General features: G+C 41.6%; 1 protein-coding gene across 2 annotated transcripts in view; it reads left to right on the top strand.

The window, feature by feature from the left end:
- The window catches only part of kctd16b (potassium channel tetramerization domain containing 16b), a 357,075-nt gene that overhangs the window by 201,055 nt on the left and 136,012 nt on the right, over positions 1-20,008 (top strand). Inside the window, exon 2 of one of the 2 annotated variants that reach the window (XR_009826341.1) lies at positions 13,719-14,278. Coding sequence is in view for 1 of the 2 variants with exons in the window: in XM_062048771.1 (XP_061904755.1) it covers positions 13,719-14,182 (464 nt within the window). In the remaining variant the exon portion in view is untranslated. Of the gene's footprint in view, positions 1-13,718; positions 14,417-20,008 lie in introns of those variants that run through there. The other variant, XM_062048771.1, reaches the window with a different exon arrangement.

The following is a 20,008-nucleotide window of genomic DNA, read 5'->3' on the forward strand; positions in this document are numbered from 1 at the left end:
GTGTCAAATACGGTGAGTTTTGAAGCATGTTAATGGGGTCAAAATACAGCTCAAAGAGGCGGCGGTATAATAATAATAAAACCTTACAAATACATTAGGGTCCTCTGTCCCAAAGGGACATTCGGTCCCTAAAAACCTTACAAATACAATAGGGTCCTCTGTCCCAAAGGGACATTCGGTCCCTAATAAATAATATAATATATATAATATATTATATATATAATATATCAATAATATAAATACATTCTACATATACTCTACACATGTATGCTTCATTTTTTTTTTTGTTCAATCCTAGATGGGCTGTGACTTTAAGTTTAATTGCTTTGTAGATACACTGAAATTAGGTCTAAATTCACTGTGTTCTTCATGGTGTTTTTGAAACTGCACCAATTTTTTCCTCAGAATTGTCAACTAACTTGAAGTGTTTTGTCAAGAGGATTATTTGTGATATGTACAGTGTACTTTTTCTATTTTGGGCGAAGTAAAACAAACTGAAGTTGGTTGTAGTTGTACTTCTAAGTTATTACGCCATGATTTTACCCGTCCGGCTTACATGGGAATAGACTTTCCCCGGCCCCTGAGCTATAATGAGTTTGACACCCCTGCTCTAGTTCCTGTAACTATAGGTTCCTGTAGAAGTGTGTGGTTTGTGTTTTGACCACATTTCACAGTTCAGGGTAGTTATACAAATCAATCTGTTGACGTATGGAGGAGTGGTTTACTATATTTCTACACTGATACCATGTAAAAAAAAATTGAAAAAAAGACAATATTAGGTCAAAGTTATTTCCCTAAAAAGTAATTAAATGAAATAAAAAGCAATGATATACAAAACAGTATTAAAAAATAAAGTGTACCGAATTGTTCATAAAAAGTCCAGCTTTTGTCCGCAATGTACAACAGTCAGAAAGTCGTCCTCTCAGTAAATGATGAATTCATGAAGGTCAGGTGATTCCTTTTTGTCCATTTCAGCTGTAAATAAGAATATATAAATAATATATCACACCGACAACACAAACACATCAGCTTTAGCGTTAGCTTGTTAGCATTAGCATTCTGTTCCCTCAGGTTGTGGCTAATAAGTACACAAAGGGAGTGTCACTGACTACTTTTACAACATGTAATAAAGTAAATAGTTAATATTTGATGTTATTTACTTTCGTTGCACTCGTGTACTGCCTCCTTTATTTCACATTTATCCAACAAAGTGGAATAAGCAGCTGGGGTCGTTCCTTTGAATCCAGCTTTGTACTCCTCCGTAAATACGTTTAAAAGAGTCTGTCCATTTCTTGTAGCTTCGCCTATAAAAAATGAAGTTTGTGAAAAAAAATAAAACAACATTAAACTGCATAATACGATAGTTTAAATACTTTGGCTAAGTAAAAACACTGCAGGATAGTTCCACTGATCTGCATTCTTCCGTACAAAGATGCCCCACAAAAGTTCCTGCAAGTCGAAAGTTCCTTTTGTTCTCCTTTCTCTGGTCTAGTTATGGCGGTCGAAAAATAAGTTTTGGGAACATCCCCAACTGTGTTGAACCAATCAGCATTTGACACCACAGCCCGCCCCCGATTAGGTTCCTTGAACCTTCCAAAAGTCCCACCAAGCTGGCAGGAACTCCGAAACGTTTCCTGAAGAACTTTTGGTGGAAACACAACTTTATTTACCCGGGTAAACGGGAAAGTTCCTTTCAAAGTTCCTGCAGTGGAAAAGGGCCTCAGGACAAATTAGGCTTCACAAGTTTACTAGAAGCAAAAGTCCCGTTTCTAAAATTTGGAAGTCTTCTTTGAGAAAACCCTGCGATAAATCTTTATCCAGTTATTTCCCTGAGGGGTCGACAAAAAAAGGAGCTATAGGAGATAGTGGAAGAAAACTTCTCCAAAGTCACTTGATGATCAATATGATCGCAGCTTGTTGGCGACTTCAACTGATGCCTTGTTTTGCAGGGCAATAGGAGACGAGAAAGGTAAATCATTAAAGTAAACGCAGTAACCTAATTTGCACTTCAATTAGCCGTCTATTATAAATGAAATGTGTGCATAGCCCAGGAAAAGCTTGCACACATTCACATGCTTGATGTGTGTGTGGGTGTGTGTGTGTGTAAATTCACCCCCGACTTCAATTAGCAGGGTAAATTGGTTTTACCGCTGACATGATGCGCTATGATGATGTATCAGCACTGCATACTGATGGCGAGAGTCCTAATGGCACCAGTGTGGCACAGAGGCGTATAAGTCCGTGTTTATTATTTCACATATCTCAGTTAGCGCTTATTGGATTTAATGCCCCTGCAAACGTCTCAGATTGGATTTATTTTCAGTCAATTTGTCAAGACTCTGATAAAGCTTTGATGGGGGAAATCCAAGTGTCAACGAGCAGATGCCGCTCCGCCCCTTACCCCTTCGCCAGTCTTACGGGCGTTTTGAATCTGTCTAAATTCAAGTAGTTCAGTTAAGCCAAGAAGTGAGTCGTCATCGCGTCACAGCGAGGCTTAACCGAGACGTCGTTCATCAAGTTGGTTATCGAGGGCTGGTCTGTTACAATCCCATTCATTTTAATCCGGACTAGCAAATTGGTTCCTGGCAGTTCACAAGGCAATTATGGCGCCGCAGTGTAGGACGAACTTTGCATGTTCGCTTCAACAAAGAAAGCATTGCTCTGCTGGTGATACTCTGATTCACGATTAGGGCCGGTGTTCTGGCGAGACATGCTCCCCATTGGAACTTATGCACCCCTACATCTGCGCATTATTTGCACATGAGGGAACCTTACACTTGAGCAGTGGTGTGCCGTCAGGGCAGCCAGCTAGGCCTTCTCTGCTGGCCTAACATAACCAGAAATCATGATCATAATTAAAGATAAAAGTATTTTTTTATTTACTTTCTCTAAACATCTAAAAGTATTCATATTCTCTTCATGTCATATTATGCTCCTTCCAGTGCTGTTGTTTTTAGGTTATAGAGTTTTTATCCAATCAGAATTCAGCTAGCTTATGTTGCCGTGCTGTACGAAATCTGCCCGAGGCCTTCAGAATCAACACTGCTGGCGTCTGTGCACTGTAAGTGAACGGACACAAACATTTGACAGACAGCTGCGATAGCCAATCAGATCACGAGTTGTTGTCAATAAGGCTTTCTAGCTGGCCTAAGGCAGATATACAACGATGTTATGAGCTAGGTAACATAAGAACTCCATTACCCAGGATGCCACAGTGGTGAAGAGCATGCGCAGTAGCCCCGTTTAGCCATGCCGGCAGCGGGATGCTTTTGATGAGCATGCTGTGGAGTAAAATTTAAGAACTCAGCCAACACTCCTCGTCTGCATCTTTTATGATTAGACAAGACAACACATATATTTGCAAGGCCATTTTCAAGAAGGATATTTAAAGGCCTACTGAAATGAATTTTTTTTATTTAAACGGGGATAGCAGATCTATTCTATGTGTCATACTTGATCATTTCGCGATATTGCCATATTTTTGCTGAAAGGATTTAGTATAGAACAACGACGATAAAGATTGCAACTTTTGGTATCTGATAAAAAAAAGGCTTGCCCCTACCGGAAGTAGCGTGACGTAGTCAGTTGAACATATACGCAAAGTTCCCTATTGTTTACAATGATGGCCGCATGAAGTGAGAGAGATTCGGACCGAGAAAGTGACAATTTCCCCATTAATTTGAGCGAGGATGAAAGATTTGTGGATGAGTAAAGTGCAAGTGAAGGACTAGTGGGGAGTTGAAGCTATTCAGATAGGGAAGATGCTGTGAGAGCCGGGGGTGACCTGATATTCAGCTGGGAATGACTACAACAGTAAATAAACACAAGACATATATATACTCTATTAGCCACAACACAACCAGGCTTATATTTAATATGCCACAAATTAATCCTGCATAAAAACACCTGCGTGTTTGTTACGCTAGCTCCTAGCTCCTCTGCTAGCTCCTAGCTCCTCTGCTAGCTCCTGGCTCCATAGAACACGCCAATACAATTCAAACACCTGATCAACACACACAATCACTCAGCCCAAAAGACCGTTCACCTAACCCAAGGTTCATAAAGCTTATATATTTTAAAAAAGTTACGTACATACGCAAAAAAAAGTTGCGCACATACGGTCAAGCGATCAAATGTTTAGAAGCCAAAGCTGCATACTCACAGTAGCACGTCTGCGTCTTTGTCATCCAAATCAAAGTAATCCTGGTAAGAGTCTGTGTTGTCCCAGTTCTCTACAGGCGTCTGTGTATCAAAGTCAAAAGTCCTCCTGGTTAGAGTCTCTGTTATCCGAGTTCTTCCATCTTGACTGCATCTTTCGGGAATGTAAACAAAGAAGCGCCGGCTGTGTACTGTTGTTGCTGACTACGTTCGAAAAATACGTCCATTTCGCACCGACAACTTTCTTCTTTGCTTGCTCAGCTTCCTTCTCCATAATGCAATGAACATGATTGCAACAGATTCACGAACACAGATGTCCAGAATACTGTGGAATTATGAAATGAAAACAGAGCTTTTTCGTATTGGCTTCAATGTGGAAGGCATACCCGTGTTCGCCGGGCTACGTCACGCGCATATGTCATCCTCAGAGGCGTTTTGAACCGGAAGTTTAGCGGCAAATTTAAAATGTCACTTTATAAGTTAACCCGGCCGTATTGGCATGTGTTATAATGTTAAGATTTCATCATTGATATATAAACTATCAGACTGCGTGGTCGGTAGTAGTGGGTTTCAGTAGGCCTTTAAAGAGAAACTACATCTTGTGAGACAATGTCGGCCAACCCCGGAAGCTACTGTAGCTCAGCTGTCCCGGCGATGAAATGTGAGTTCAGATATTTTATTGCTTTATTTTTCCAACAGTACCACATAAGATATGTTTTAATTGCTGATGCGGGTTCATTGATTTTTAAATGCGCCAGAAAATAACCCGCTTTGCCCAGTAGGGCGTAAAAGTGTTTCTGTATAGTAATTCTCCAGCAATGGTCATGTGGGGAAATAAATGATGGTATTTTGAGAGGTAATCATCGAAGTCGGACATCACTGAAGGCCTAGGTGGGAAACGCACGGCCCGCCACTGCACTTGAGTACATTCATTACGCTAAACAACACTGTACTTTTGTCATGTCTGTGAGATCATGTTTTGTTTTAGTCATGTCCTGTTTGGTTTTGGTCACCTAGTTCCTGCTTTTTCACTCCCTTGTTTTGTTTCCATGGTTACCCATTAGTTTCACCTGTTCCATGTTTGGACTCACACACCCGTCACCAGTCATGTCACTGTTATTTAAGCCTGTCTTTTTCTGTTGGTCGGCCTGGTGACATTAATTCTGTTTGACTTCTGCTACCCATGCTACCCATGCTACCATAGTTCCGTGCCAAGTGAGTTTTGTCTACATTCTTGTCACAGTAAGTGTTTATTTGTTTCATGTTCATAGTTTTTTTGCCCAAGTGCTACTTTTGTTTTCTTAGCCAAGTTTGTACTTCCGCCTTGTGCGCGCCTTTAGTTTGTTCTTTTTGTGATAGTAAAATGTTTTACCTTTACGCCACGTCTGCTCCATTACTTGCATCTCGGGAAAACAAAACCCTCACAGTCCACGTCATGACAACTTTTGTATTTTGTCAATTTATAAAATGTGTTTCACACTACAAATGATCAAATGTATGATTTTTTTGCAGCACTTGATTTTCGACATATTCACACAAATCCATAACCTGGAAACTCAATATACAAACTTGTTTTTTTTCTTGAACATGGTCTGTGGCGACTTGTCCAGGGACCCCGCCTTCCGCCCATGTGCAGCTGAGATAGGCTCCAGCACCCCCCGCGACCCCGAAAGGGACAAGCGGTAGAAAATGGATGGATGGATGGTTCGTGATTAGAAAAGTTTGAATCATGAAGCACATTTCTCGATAAGAAACATGAACAATGGGTCACAGCCTGGACAAAACTCCATATTTTAGTAGAAGATTGTACACTTTCAACACAATACAAAGCGCTATAGAGTACTGTATATCAAACAAACATAACAAAAGGAGTGATGGATCAACTATTCAGTTGATCCATGATATTAGTGTGGACTGTGACGCAACAGTTTGTTTACATGTCAAATCTTCCACTCATTTTTTCCACCAAAAGTTTCATGCTGTGCGTGAATGCACAAAGGTGTGCTTTGTTGATGTTATCGACCTGTTGGAGTGCTAATCAGGCATATTTGGTCAGTGCATGACTGCGAGCTAATCAACGCTAACATGCTATTTAGGCTAGGTGTATGTACATATTGCATTATTATGCATCATTTGTAGGTATATTTGAGCTAATTTAATACCCTTTACTTATCTCCTCTTTGTATGTAATTTAGTTTTGCATGTCTCATGACACATTATCTGTATGTAATATCGGCTGCATTTTAGATAGTTGTTTGTGCGCCATGTTGTTCCAGACCACAGCAAACATTACTCAGCGTGCCAATGATTGTAATAAATCTATTGAAAGAAGACAGCCTGCCGTTTCCTTTAACTTGGACACACACATCTATACCTTTGGCTATTAAAAGCCAGTCATTTCCAGGAGTTATCTCACCCTCTGAGTAGCCTCTGATTTACTAATGGTTCTAATTTTGTAAAAATGTGTAGAATAAATATTACATTTCAACATTTCTGTCGACGAAGATTTGCTTCAGCCTGTGACACACAGTCATTTTGATAGTAGGCTATAATAGCTAATATAGACACATAACGTGTTGCCTTCATTATAACACTTATATACGGCTTTTCCTTTTTTGCGGCTCCAGACAGATTTGTTTTTTGTATTTTTGGCTGCCTTAAAACTTGCAATATCTAACTCAAAGTTAAAAATACAAGTTAAAGTGCTGTGGTATTATTTCTTGTTACATTCATTTTTCAGCACAACCAATGCCAAATTGGACGGTTTGTATCAGAAAACGGCTTCCACTTGTAAAACAAACCCAGCTCCGTGACGTTTTCCATTTGCAGCAGTTTTGCTGTTTTTTATAGCGACTTCCGGTGAGAGCATGGATACATGATTGCAATTTCCACAACAATACGAGCTTGTCAGCCTGCTACCTTCTCTGATTAAACTGGAAGAAGGCCAGTTGTCCCCTGATGTGGGGTCACTTTGTTTTGAGAGGATGCATTGACTGTTTTCTCATTGTCTGCTTTGGTGGCTTCTTACTTTTACTTTCTTCCGCTGTCTGCTTCCTGGAATATTACCAAGTATGCTGCTGTGCAAACGAAAACTCTTCCAAGGACTTTTTCAACAGTTTCAAATCAGTCTCAGCGGTACCACAAGGGGGTATTGGAAGTGTGGTGGCCAAAATGTTGCCTTGATACTGTAATTTAGACACTTTAAAAGTGCTTTTATAAGCCATACTAGATTGTGTGTGTCTGTATTGCTAATGAGTCCATGTCTGTCTCTCTCTAACGAGAGTGCGTCTCCAAGAAGTGCTATTTTTCACAACTTTTTACATATACACTGACATTCTGAACTAGCGATGCAGCGATAAATTATTTTCATGCATTAGTTTATTCAGTTAATCGAATAAATCATAAAACGTGGATAAAAAATCGTCCAATTAAAAAATAATTTCCCTGCTTGCCATAACCTTCATTCTTTATTTTCTAATAAATACATATCATTAACATAGAAATTGAAATGGAATAGAAATTGAAATGGAATAGAAATTGAAAGAGTAAATGAAACCAAATTTCTAGGTATAATGATTGATGATAAATTGAACTGGAAATCTCACGTAAAAAATATACAACATAAAGTAGCAAGAAACACGTCAATAATGAATAAAGCAAAACATGTTCTAGACAAAAAATCACTTCATAGTCTATACTGCTCACTAGTGTTACCATATCTGAGTTACTGTGTAGAAATATGGGGAAATAATTACAAAAGTACACTTCATTCATTAACGGTGTTACAAAAAAGATCAGTTAGAATAATACATAATGTTGGATATAGAGAACATACAAATCCTTTATTTATTGAATCAAAGATACTGAAATTCCACGACATAGTGAATTTGCAAACAGCTAAAATTATGCACAAAGCAAACTATAACCTGCTACCCAAGAATATACAACAATTCTTCTCAACAAAAGAGGAGAAATATAATCTTAGAGAAAAATGTAATTTAAAACATTTGTACGCACGTACAACACTTAAGGCCTTCAGTATATCAGTATGTGGAATTAAATTATGGAATGGATTAAGCAAAGCAATCAAACAATGTACTAATATGATCCACTTCAAGAAACTCTTCAAACTTAAAGTGTTTACAAAGTACAAAGAAGAAGAACCATGACAAACATTTTCAATTTATTTCATCCATTCATTCATTCATTCTTAAAGTAATCTTACTTATCTCATCATATGAAATATGACTTTCTTCACCAATTATTATTATTAAATTCTTACTATTATTTATTTATTTATTTTTATTGTGATTACATATGGAGTTTATTGTGAAAAAATTGAGAACAGGAAGTGAATAAAAAAAAAGTTTCAGCAACTGTTATGTAAAGAAAAGGGGTAGGATTAAATAAGCTCTGCTTCTTCCTACTCCTTTCCGAACATGTTGAAAAGAGAAACTGGAAATTGTGATGTATCATGTTGTATGCTTGCATGTTCGAAATAAACTCAAACTCAAACTCAAACTCAAACTCAAACATTGAAGTTGCACTTCCGACATATGAACATTTAAAAAACTAACTGCTTTTTAAGTACCTTTATAGTCAAAGATCGTCTTAGCACTCTAGTGTTTTTAAGAATCCACTGCAAAAATGTGAGTCTCACAAGTTGTTTCTGTCACACCTTTATGTTGGGTTTTGTTGGTGTTCTTCTGTGTTTAGTGCTTGTTCCTGTCCTGCGCTCTTATTTTGGTGTCCCTTCCTGCTGTGTTGCTGTTTTTTCATAACTACTTTACACACGCCTTCAAGCACTTTTCCCCTCACCTGTTTTCTGTTGGTGATCAAGACCATTTAAAGGCCTACTGAAATGACATTTTCTTATTTAAACGGGGTTAGCAGGTCCATTCTATGTGTCATACTTGATCATTTATTGATATTGCCATATTTTTGCTGAAAGGATTTAGTAGAGAACATCGACGATAAAGTTCGCAACTTTTGGTCGCTGATAAAAAAGCCTTGCCTGTACCGGAAGTAGCGTGACGTCACAGGTTGTGGAGCTCCTCACATCTGCACATAATTTACAATCATGGTCACCAGCAGCGAGAGCGATTCGGACCGAGAAAGTGACGATTACCCCATTAATTTGAGCGAGGATGAAAGATTTGTGGATGAGGAAAGTGAGAGTGAAGGATTAGAGGGCAGTGGAAGCGATTCAGATAGGGAAGATGCTGTGAGAGGCGGGTGGGACCTGATATTCAGCTGGGAATGACTACAACAGTAAATAAACACAAGACATATATACACTCTATTAGCCACAACACAACCAGGCTTATATTTAATATGCCACAAATTAATCCGCATAACAAACACCTCCCCCCTCCCGTCCATATAACCCACCAATACAACTCAAACACCTGCACAACACACTCAATCCCACAGCCCAAAGTACCGTTCACCTCCGTAAAGTTCATACAGCACATATATTTCCCCAAAGTTACGTACGTGACATGCACATAGCGGCACGCACGTACGGGCAAGCGATCATATGTTTGGAAGCCAAAGCTGCGTACTCACGGTAGCGCGTCTGCTATCCAACTCAAAGTCCTCCTGGTTGTGTTGCTGCAGCCAGCCGCTAATACACCGATCCCACCTACAGCTTTCTTCTTTGCTGTCTTCATTGTTCATTAAACAAATTGCAAAAGATTCACCAACACAGATGTCCAGAATACTGTGGAAGTATGAGATGAAAACAGACGACTTAATAGCTGGCCACAATGCTGTCCCAATATGTCCGCACAATCTGTGACGTCACGCGCAAACGTCATCATACCGAGACTATTTCAGCAGAGTATTTCGCGGGAATTTAAAAATTGCGCTTTACTAATCTAACCCGGCCGTATTGGCATGTGTTGCAATGTTAAGATTTCATCATTGATATATAAACTATCAGACTGCGTGGTCGGTAGTAGTGGGTTTCAGTAGGCCTTTAAGTTGAGTGTGAACCACCATTCTTTGTCTGGACTTTGTTTGGAAATGACAATCATTCATGTGGACGCTCTTTTCTCCTGCCGTGAGTTTTGCTATATTCCAGCATTCTGTGTTGTTGTTTCGCACCTGTCAGTATTAGTTTCGTTTTTGCATAGCCCTCCCTATCCTTTGGTGCCTTCACAGCGGCACTTATCTTTGTTTGTTTTTGAGCTACATTAGATAATTTTACCTGCACATTGCTTCCTCGATCGTCTGCATCTTGCGAACACGCCACTAATCGCCGTAATGTGACCCGAGCGTCAGTTTGAACCAAACTCGCAGGCCACCACTTGAAAAGCCCCAATGATGAAAAAGAGAGGACCTAAGATGGAACCGTGAGGAACACCACTAGTATCACTAAAGAAGTTGAACAAATGTCAACAGACAGCAAAACCTCCGCTACATTATGAAAACTAAATATAATGCCATAAAGGAGAGGACTTAAAGCAGGGGTGTCCAAACTTTTTCCACTGAGGGCCGCACACGGAAAAATTAAAGCATGCGGAGGCCATTTTGATATTTTTAATTTTCAAACCATAACAAAATATATGGATTTTGTTAGATTTGTACCTTTAGGGCTCCCGGGGACCATAAAGGGTCTAAGTCATTAAAATGTTAAAAACAAGTAAAATTATTTTTTTTTTATTCATATAACGCTTACAGTAAATCTGTACAGTATGTCAACTTCAGGTTGATATAAAGTTTAAAAAAACAAAAAGGTTTTATGCCTTTTCTGTCAAAGACAACTTAGTTTTTTATAATAAAACTGAAATATGCAGTATTTCCCCCACTGCCCAAAACATTCAGAAAGCAATGTTTGATGTGAAGTAATTAGAGCCTTAAAAATATCAATAATGCAGGACACCATTGATTTTAATTCATTATTATTTTTGAGCAATCACAGTGAAAAGATAAATAAAATCCCATTAAATATATTTGGGATCCAAAATGTGCCCCACTCAGAAATTGATACATTTTTATTAGTTTTTCTTTTTTTACTTTCAACACTTAAGTTACGAGCTCAACTTCAGATGTATCTGTCGATTTTACGTTTGAACTATTATTTTGTTTGTTTTATGCTCTTGTCAAATAAAATGTTGATGTTTTTGTATGGCAACCACACAATATATGCAATATTTCCCACATAAAACATTTTAAAGTGAAATATTTGAAATAATTGAAGCCTTGAATAGGTCAATAATTCATTATAACATTGATTTTTTTTTTTTTTGGAGCAATGGCAAAAAAATAAAAAATAAAGATAGACAAAAGAAAAAAACAGCCTGCATGGTAGCTTTGTGTCAACATTGCAACTTTTTCTAGTTAGATTTCACCTCATTCCACTTTTTTTAAATGTTTTTTTAATTTTTGCAATAGCATTTCCAGAATGTGTGGCGGGCCGGTAAACAATTAGCTGAGGGCCGCAAATGGCCCCCGGGCCGCACTTTGGACACTCCTGACATAAAGGAACGCCTCAGTTTGGACCCCAGTATGTTTGCTAGCAAGGTAAAAATGTCAATGCAAGGCTCTATAATGTGTTTCGTGGTCTAAGTTCCTCTACACAACAGGAGCACTTGAGAGTTTTTAGGGATTTTTTAGGAAGTTTTGAACTGAATTCTGGATTCGGCCCCCGAGTCGCAAGTTGAATAGCCCAGCAGTAGGGACACATTTTACTGTTAGACCATCATTCAATCAATCAAAGTGTATTTATATAGCCCTTAAAGGCCTACTGAAATGAATTTTTTTTATTTAAACGGGGATAGCAGATCTATTCTATGTGTCATACTTGATCATTTCGCGATATTGCCATATTTTTGCTGAAAGGATTTAGTATAGAACAACGACGATAAAGATTGCAACTTTTGGTATCTGATTAAAAAAAGGCTTGCACCTACCGGAAGTAGCGTGACGTAGTCAGTTGAACATATACGCAAAGTTCCCTATTGTTTACAATGATGGCCGCATGAAGTGAGAGAGATTCGGACCGAGAAAGCGACAATTTCCCCATTAATTTGAGCGAGGATGAAAGATTTGTGGATGAGTAAAGTGCAAGTGAAGGACTAGTGGGGAGTTGAAGCTATTCAGATAGGGAAGATGCTGTGAGAGCCGGGGGTGACCTGATATTCAGCTGGGAATGACTACAACAGTAAATAAACACAAGACATATATATACTCTATTAGCCACAACACAACCAGGCTTATATTTAATATGCCACAAATTAATCCTGCATAAAAACACCTGCGTGTTTGTTATGCTAGCTCCTAGCTCCTCTGCTAGCTCCTAGCTCCATAGAACACGCCAATACAATTCAAACACCTGATCAACACACACAATCACTCAGCCCAAAAGACCGTTCACCTAAACCAAGGTTCATAAAGCTTATATATTTTTAAAAAGTTACGTACATACGCAAAAAAAAGCCAAAGCTGCATACTCACAGTAGCACGTCTGCGTCTTTGTCATCCAAATCAAAGTAATCCTGGTAAGAGTCTGTGTTGTCCCAGTTCTCTACAGGCGTCTGTGTATCGAAGTCAAATGTCCTCCTGGTTAGAGTCTCTGTTATCCGAGTTCTTCCATCTTGACTGCATCTTCCGGGAATGTAAACAAAGAAGCGCCGGCTGTGTACTGTTGTGGCTGACTACGTTCGAAAAATACGTCCATTTCGCACCGACAACTTTCTTCTTTGCTTGCTCAGCTTCCTTCTTCATAATGCAATGAACATGATTGAAACAGATTCACGAACACAGATGTCCAGAATACTGTGGAATTATGAAATGAAAACAGAGCTTTTTCGTATTGGCTTCAATGTGGAAGGCATACCCGTGTTCGCCGGGCTACGTCACGCGCATACGTCATCCTCAGAGGCGTTTCGAACCGGAAGTTTAGCGGCAAATTTAAAATGTCACTTTATAAGTTAACCCGGCCGTATTGGCATGTGTTATAATGTTAAGATTTCATCATTGATATATAAACTATCAGACTGCGTGGTCGGTAGTAGTGGGTTTCAGTAGGCCTTTAATCACAAGTGTCTCAAAGTGCTGCACCAACCACAACAACATCTTCGGCTCAGATCCCACATCAGGGCAAGAAAAAAACTCAACCCAATGGGATACAATGAGAAAACTTGGAGGGGACCGCAGATGTGGGGACCCTCACCCCTGGGCGACTGGTGCAATGGACGTCGAGTGGATCTAGTTAATAGTGTGAGAGTCCAGTCTATAGTGGGGCCAGCAGGGGATCATCTTGAGTGGAGACAAGTCAGCAGCGCAGAGACGTCCCCAACTGATGCACAGATGAGTGGTCCACCCTGGGTCGCGACTTTGAACAGCTAGCGCCTCATCTGTGGTCACCTTATAACCTCTCCACGCAGGAGAGGGGGGAAGGGCAGAAAAGAGACGGCAGATCAACTGGTCTAAAAGGGGGGTCTATTTAAAGGCTAGCGTATACAAATAAGTTTTAAGATGTGACCTAAATGCTTCCACTGATTAAAAAGTCCAGTTCGTAGACCATTAATGTCTTCTTTTTGTTGTCTCTCCAGGTGGTCTATCACGTTGGTCGTCCCCTCCCTGCGACTGCTGCTGCAAGAACCACAAGGGCGAAGGCGACGGCGAGAGCGGCACCTCTTTCAACGAGCTCTCTACCTCCAGCTCGGAGAGCCAGTCCGAGGCCGGCTCGCCACAGGGGACGGTCATCTGCGGCCCGGTCAGCCGCCAGCCGCACCCCCACGCTAACGTCCAAACCCTGGACAGGCCGTTGAAAAAGGGCCCGGTTGCCCGGCTGCAGCAGTCGGAACAGCGGCGGAAAAGCGATCTGCTGCGCACGCTGACGTCGAGCTCGCGCGATAGCAACACGTGCAAGAAGAGGTTACCCAAAGAGAAGCTGACGGTGGAGGAAGAGCTGCAAAAGTGCATTCAGGACTTCCGCAAGATCAAAATCCCCGAGAGGTTTCCCGAGAGGAAGTACATGTGGCAGGCGGACTTGTTGAGGAAATATCGCCTCTGAAACTCCCCCTTGAGGGCCAAGGATCTGTTTACAAGTTTTGTTCCTCGAGACAACAAAGATGGAGATAATTAAACTCACTCACTCACCTTTATGCCAGTAGGTTGAACAGCTACACACAAGAGTTCTCTTATTGACGTAGTGTATGTAGTGTGTGTGTGTGTGTGTGTGTGTGTGTGTGTGTGTGTGTGTGTGTGTGTGTGTGTGTGTGTGTGTGTGTGTGTGTGTGTGTGTGTGTGTGTGTGTGTGTGTGTGTGTGTGTGTGTGCGTGCCTGCATTTACTTCCCGCCCACTCTTCAATGTGTGCTGCTATCTTGCTCAACGATTCGCAGCTTTGAATAATTGACGAGAGGACGCGGGCGAGAAGACTGATCAACCAAGAGACGGCGGTGTTACTCGGAGAAAGCACACGGATACAATCATCATTTCCCTTAACGTCGCCCCAAAAAAACGCAGTACTTTTGAATGAAAAACAATCTCTGTCCTATTGAAAGGGAGTGTGGAGGATTTCAAAGTCATGCCGAACGGACAGGTGGCGCTCTAACCAGCTACTCAGAAACCTGAAAAAAAGTCATTTTCGGAAAAGGAGCGATAGCAACAAAAACAATTTTAAACTATTAAAGATTAAATTAAACCTAAATATTAAACATTAGATTAACCCTTATGAGGTCCTAAAAAGTTATTCACATTAATCCCCAAAACTGCAGTATTAATATTCAAAACACATGAATATTGTAGGACTACTCCAGCCTGAAATATGCACATAAAATATTAATTATATATTTGGGGGATTTTACTATTAAAGGGCCAGCATGTTTGTACAGCGCCACTGGTTTTATTATATTTTGCTGCATGCCTTAAGCTGTAGTCCAAATCGAAATTAGTTTATGTCAAAATAAATGTTTTTTTGATTTGGGTTTTTTTGTCCTCAGAAACAAATGTGTCGTTTTAGGTCTAGTCTTGCCATTTGGGATCAATGGTAATATGTCCTTTGGAAAATTCCACCTAAATTAATTCAACATCGCCAACATGGCAAACACAATGTACCAAAATGTCTTGGGGATCTCTTGAGGGTTAAAAAAAACAACATTAAGCCAGCATATTTAGAGATGGGTACTAAATTCAGTATTTTTATAGGCGATGACCGGATTCTGTCGGTTCGACCGGGTATCGATTCACGTAAAATCAAACGGTGCAAGATTTCAATACTGCACACACGGTGTCACGTCCGGTTTTAAACACTTGGCGAGAAACAATCACCCAAGTAGCACTCAGAGACCAGAGTGGACTCAGTCGGACTGCCACAATGTAATGTTACAATTTTCAAAGCCAACAAACTAGTGTGCCTGGTAGAAAACACAGACACACAATAAGGCCCCACTTTTCAAAATTGGCTAGCTCGGTGCTAATTTGGGGGCGGTATAGCTCGGTTGGTAGAGCGGCCGTGCCAGCAACTTGAGGGTTGCAGGTTCAATCACCGCTTCCGCCATCCTAGTCACTGCCCTTGTGTCCTTGGGCAAGACACTTTACCCACCTGCTCCCAGTGCCACCCACACTGGTTTAAATGTAACTTAGATATTGGGTTTCACTATGTAAAGCGCTTTGAGTCACTAGAGAAAAGCACTATATAAATATAATTCACTTCACACTTAATTTACATTCAATTCAAAGATGTTCTACTGATTAGCATTGGCAATTTTACATGGCAATTTCAATTTCAACACCAACTAAGATGCACATTACAGCTGGTGTGTAGTAAGTACAATACTGACACTATAAACACTTTTGAGGGAAGAAAAAAGACTAAATTTAACTTAATGGCAAAGACTACTCTCTGACTAGGCAACACACTATACACTAGTGCCATTTAAAATCTTAGAATAACAACGGCACGAAACGTCTACTATATAATACTTGCAAAGGAGACTCAGAAGTGTAAGAAATCAAGATGTAACAAATGGACAGCACAGTTATTATTGGGAGTTGCTACTGTATCAATTCAAATGGGAAGGGTCCCAGAACATAATACAATAACACAAAGAAAATACTACAACAACTATACACTGTTGCCCTCAAAGTTGTATTAATTTTAGACAAATGGTCACTGGCGCACAAATAAGGCCAAGTGGTCAAGTCTCAGAGTACCCACCCTTTTGGGATTCACTCGAGGGAGTACTGGAGAGTGCTCCCCCGGCTGATTCCCTTGTTCTGCTGGGTGACTTCAATGCTCATATTGGCAACGACAGTGAAACCTGGAGAGACGTGATTGGGAAGAATTTCCGCCCTGATCTGAACCCGAGTGGTGTATTGTTATTGGACTTTTGTGCTCGTCACAAATTGTCCATTTCGAACACAATGTTCAAACATAAGGGTGTCCATATGTGCACTTGGCACCAGGATACCATAGGCCGCAGTTCCATGATCGACTTTGTCCTAGAACCCGCTGGTGGACACCAGCGGTGAGGGATGTCGTCAAGCTGAAGAAAGAGTCCTATCGGGTCCTTTTGGCTCATGGGACTCCGGAGGCAAGGGACAAGTACCAACAGGCCAATGTGTATGCGGCTTCAGCGGTTGTGGAGGCAAAAAGTCGGACATGGGAGGAGTTCGGGGAAGCCATGGAAAACGACTTCCGGACGGCTTCGAAGCGATTCTGCACCACCATCCACCGCCTCAGGAGGGGGAAGCAGTGCACTATCAACACTGTGTATGGTGAGCATGGTGTGCTGCTGACCTCGACTGCGGATGTTGTGGATTGGTGGAGGGAACCTTCAATCCCACCAACACGTCTTCCTAGGAGTAAGCAGTTCCTGGGGTATCTGTGGTGGGCTCTCCTATTTATGGGGCTGAGGTTGCAGAGGTAGTTATAAAGCTCCTCATGTATAGGCCCCGGGGGTGGATGAGATCCGCCTGGAGTTCCTTAAGGCTCTCAATGCTTTGAGGCTGTCTTGGTTGACAAGACTCTGGAACATTGCGTGGACATCGGTGGCGGTACTGCTGGATTGGCAGACCGAGGTGGTGGTTCCTCGCTTTAAGAAGGGGACCCGGAGGGTGTGTTCCAACTATCGTGGGATCACACTCCTCAGCCTTCCCGGTAAGGTCAATTCAGGTATACTTGAGAGGAGGCTATGCCGGATAGTCGAACTTCGGATTCAGGAGGAACAGTGTGGTTTTCTTCCTGGTCGTGGAACTGTGGACCAGCTCTATACTCTCGGCAGGGTCCTTGAGGGTGCACGGGAGTTTGCCCAACCAGTCTACATGTGCTTTGTGGACTTGAAGATAGCATTCGACCGTGTCCCTCGGGAAGTCCTGTGGGGAGTGCTTAGAGAGTATGGGGTATCGGACTGTCTGATTGTGGCGGTCCGCTCCCTATACGATCGGTGTCAGTGCTTGGTATGCATTGCCGGCAGTAAGTCGGACACGTTTCCAGTGAGGATTGGACTCTGCTAAAGCTGCCTTTTGTCACCGATTCTGTTCATAACTTTTATGGACAGAATTTCTAGGCACAATCAGGGCGTTGAGGGAATCCGGTTTGGTGGCTGCAGGATTAGGTCTCTGCTTTTTGCAGATGATGTGGTCCTGATGGCTTCATCTGGCCAGGATCTTCAGCTCTCTCTGGATCGATTCACAGCCGAGTGTGAAGCGACTCGAATGAGAATCAGCACTTCCAAGTCCTCGTCCATGGTTTCTCAAAAAGGGTGGAGTGCCATCTCCGGGTTGGGTAAGAGATCTTGCCCCAAGTGGAGGAGTTCAAGTACCTCGGAGTCTTGTTCACGAGTGAGGGAAGAGTGGACGGTGAGATCGACAGGCGGATTGGTGCGGCGTCTTCAGTAATGCGGACGCTGTATCGATCCGTTGTGATGAAGAAGGAGCTGAGCCAGAAGGCAAAGCTTTCAATTTACCGGTCGGTCTACGCTCCCATCCTCACTTATGGTCATTAACGTTGGGTTATGACCGAAAGGACAAGATCACGGGTACAAGCGGATTGAAATGAGTTTCCTCCGCTGGGTAGCGGGGCTCTCCCTTAGAGATAGGGTGAGAAGCTCTGTCATCCGGGAGGAGCTCAAAGTAAAGCCGCTGCTCCTCCACATCGAGAGGAGCCAGATGAGGTGGTTCAGGTATCTGGTCAGGATGTCACCAGAACGCCTCCCTAGGGAGGTGTTTAGGGCAGGTCCGATTGGTAGGAGGCCAAGGGGAAGACCCAGGACACGTTGGGAAGGCTATGTCTCCCGGCTGGCCTCGGAACGCCTCGGGATCCCCCAGGAGAAGCTGGACGAAGTGGCTGGGGATAGGGGAAGTCTGGGCTCCTCTGCTTAGGCTGCTGGGATGGATGGATGGATGGTCAAGTCCCGCCCCTTGCCTGTGCAAAACCATGTTTATCAACCAATCTTGCTCAAATTTGACACACATGCCTGTCAGTTCGCTAAAGGTGCGTACCAAATTTGGCAAAATACTGTAAAGTTACAGTGGGTGACTGAACTGTGTGAGAAATCTCAATGCAGGTCACTTTGGGGTTTAATAGCCATATTGTGGAAAGTAATATTCACCCTGTTGTGTGCTGCGGTCAGCAAAGTGTGAAACTATGTGGCCTCCAGGTCACTGATAAATCTCCATAGTGGTCTTACTATGAATAGTGCTGCTTAGGTACATGCATTTGTTTTAATTCATTTGCATCAGAAGGATTGGAATCGGGACAATTTCATCAAAGCCCAAATGAAATCCCCCGCCCCTTCTCTAATATGAGTTGGAGTGCAAAAGACGCACCCCCGAGTGAATCACATTGCTGGGAATTGCTTTGGCTTCTGCGGAGCCATTTCTGAGATGGGCAATAAAGCGAAGGTTTTGATGGTCAAATCACAGAGAGAAAATACAAAGGCTCACAATAAAAAAAATAAAAAGAAAGCTTGTGATGGAGCACACCCACACAAATGTTTCACTTTATATTACATGTGTTTATTACATGATCAAATAAACACTGTGAATATTCATGAAGCCATAAAAGCACACTTGTGCTAGCAACACTTTAGACAGGATGCCACTTCTGCTGGCTTCCCCAAGCGCACATTTATCGGGATGTTCTCCACTGTTCTGACCACTGACAACATGTTCAATAGTTATTGACGAAGGGCTCCGGTGACAGCGCTGGCATGGGGTTCTTGTTATCACTACAGTTATTAATGAAGCCAGCCAGAGCAAGTATTTCACCCGTTCCCTACAAGCTCCACAAATTACATTTATTTCCGTGCTCCCCTGGACGAAATAGCCACGATAAAGTTAAAAAATGAAAACAAAAGCAGCCATTGAATATGTTTTTAGAGCTGCCTTTTTGCGCGCCATTGTTTATTTCAAATAAACATTATTAGGAATTACTTTAAATGATGCTCTACCAGTAATACAGTCGGGAGTGGATTCATATGACCTCATTTCTGGGTGGAAGGGGGCATCAATCATTTTGCAATCCAGTCTGCTGAAAATGATGGAAAGTGCCACTCTACATAGCAACTGATGCTGTGGTCAAAGTTGGAATTGCCACCAAACACATTTTAAGACATTCAACATTGTGGATTGTGCAACACCCCCGATTCATCACGATTCATGTGTCAGGTAATTATAAACCAAAAACGACCACTTTGTAATACAACATGCTTCGCTACACACCTAAAAATAAAGCATAGCGCTCTGCCAACAATCTGTCAGGCAGCTATAGACGTGGGACATGTAAGTTATATTTATTTTCAGTGAATATACTAACCTAGCATGTTGTTGCTTTTGTAATGTGGGTGTAATGTTAGCACTGTGGCTAACATAGCTATGCTAGTGTTGCTTATGTTG

This window comes from Entelurus aequoreus, linkage group LG05, assembly GCF_033978785.1.
Source record: "Entelurus aequoreus isolate RoL-2023_Sb linkage group LG05, RoL_Eaeq_v1.1, whole genome shotgun sequence".
NCBI lineage: Eukaryota > Metazoa > Chordata > Actinopteri > Syngnathiformes > Syngnathidae > Entelurus > Entelurus aequoreus.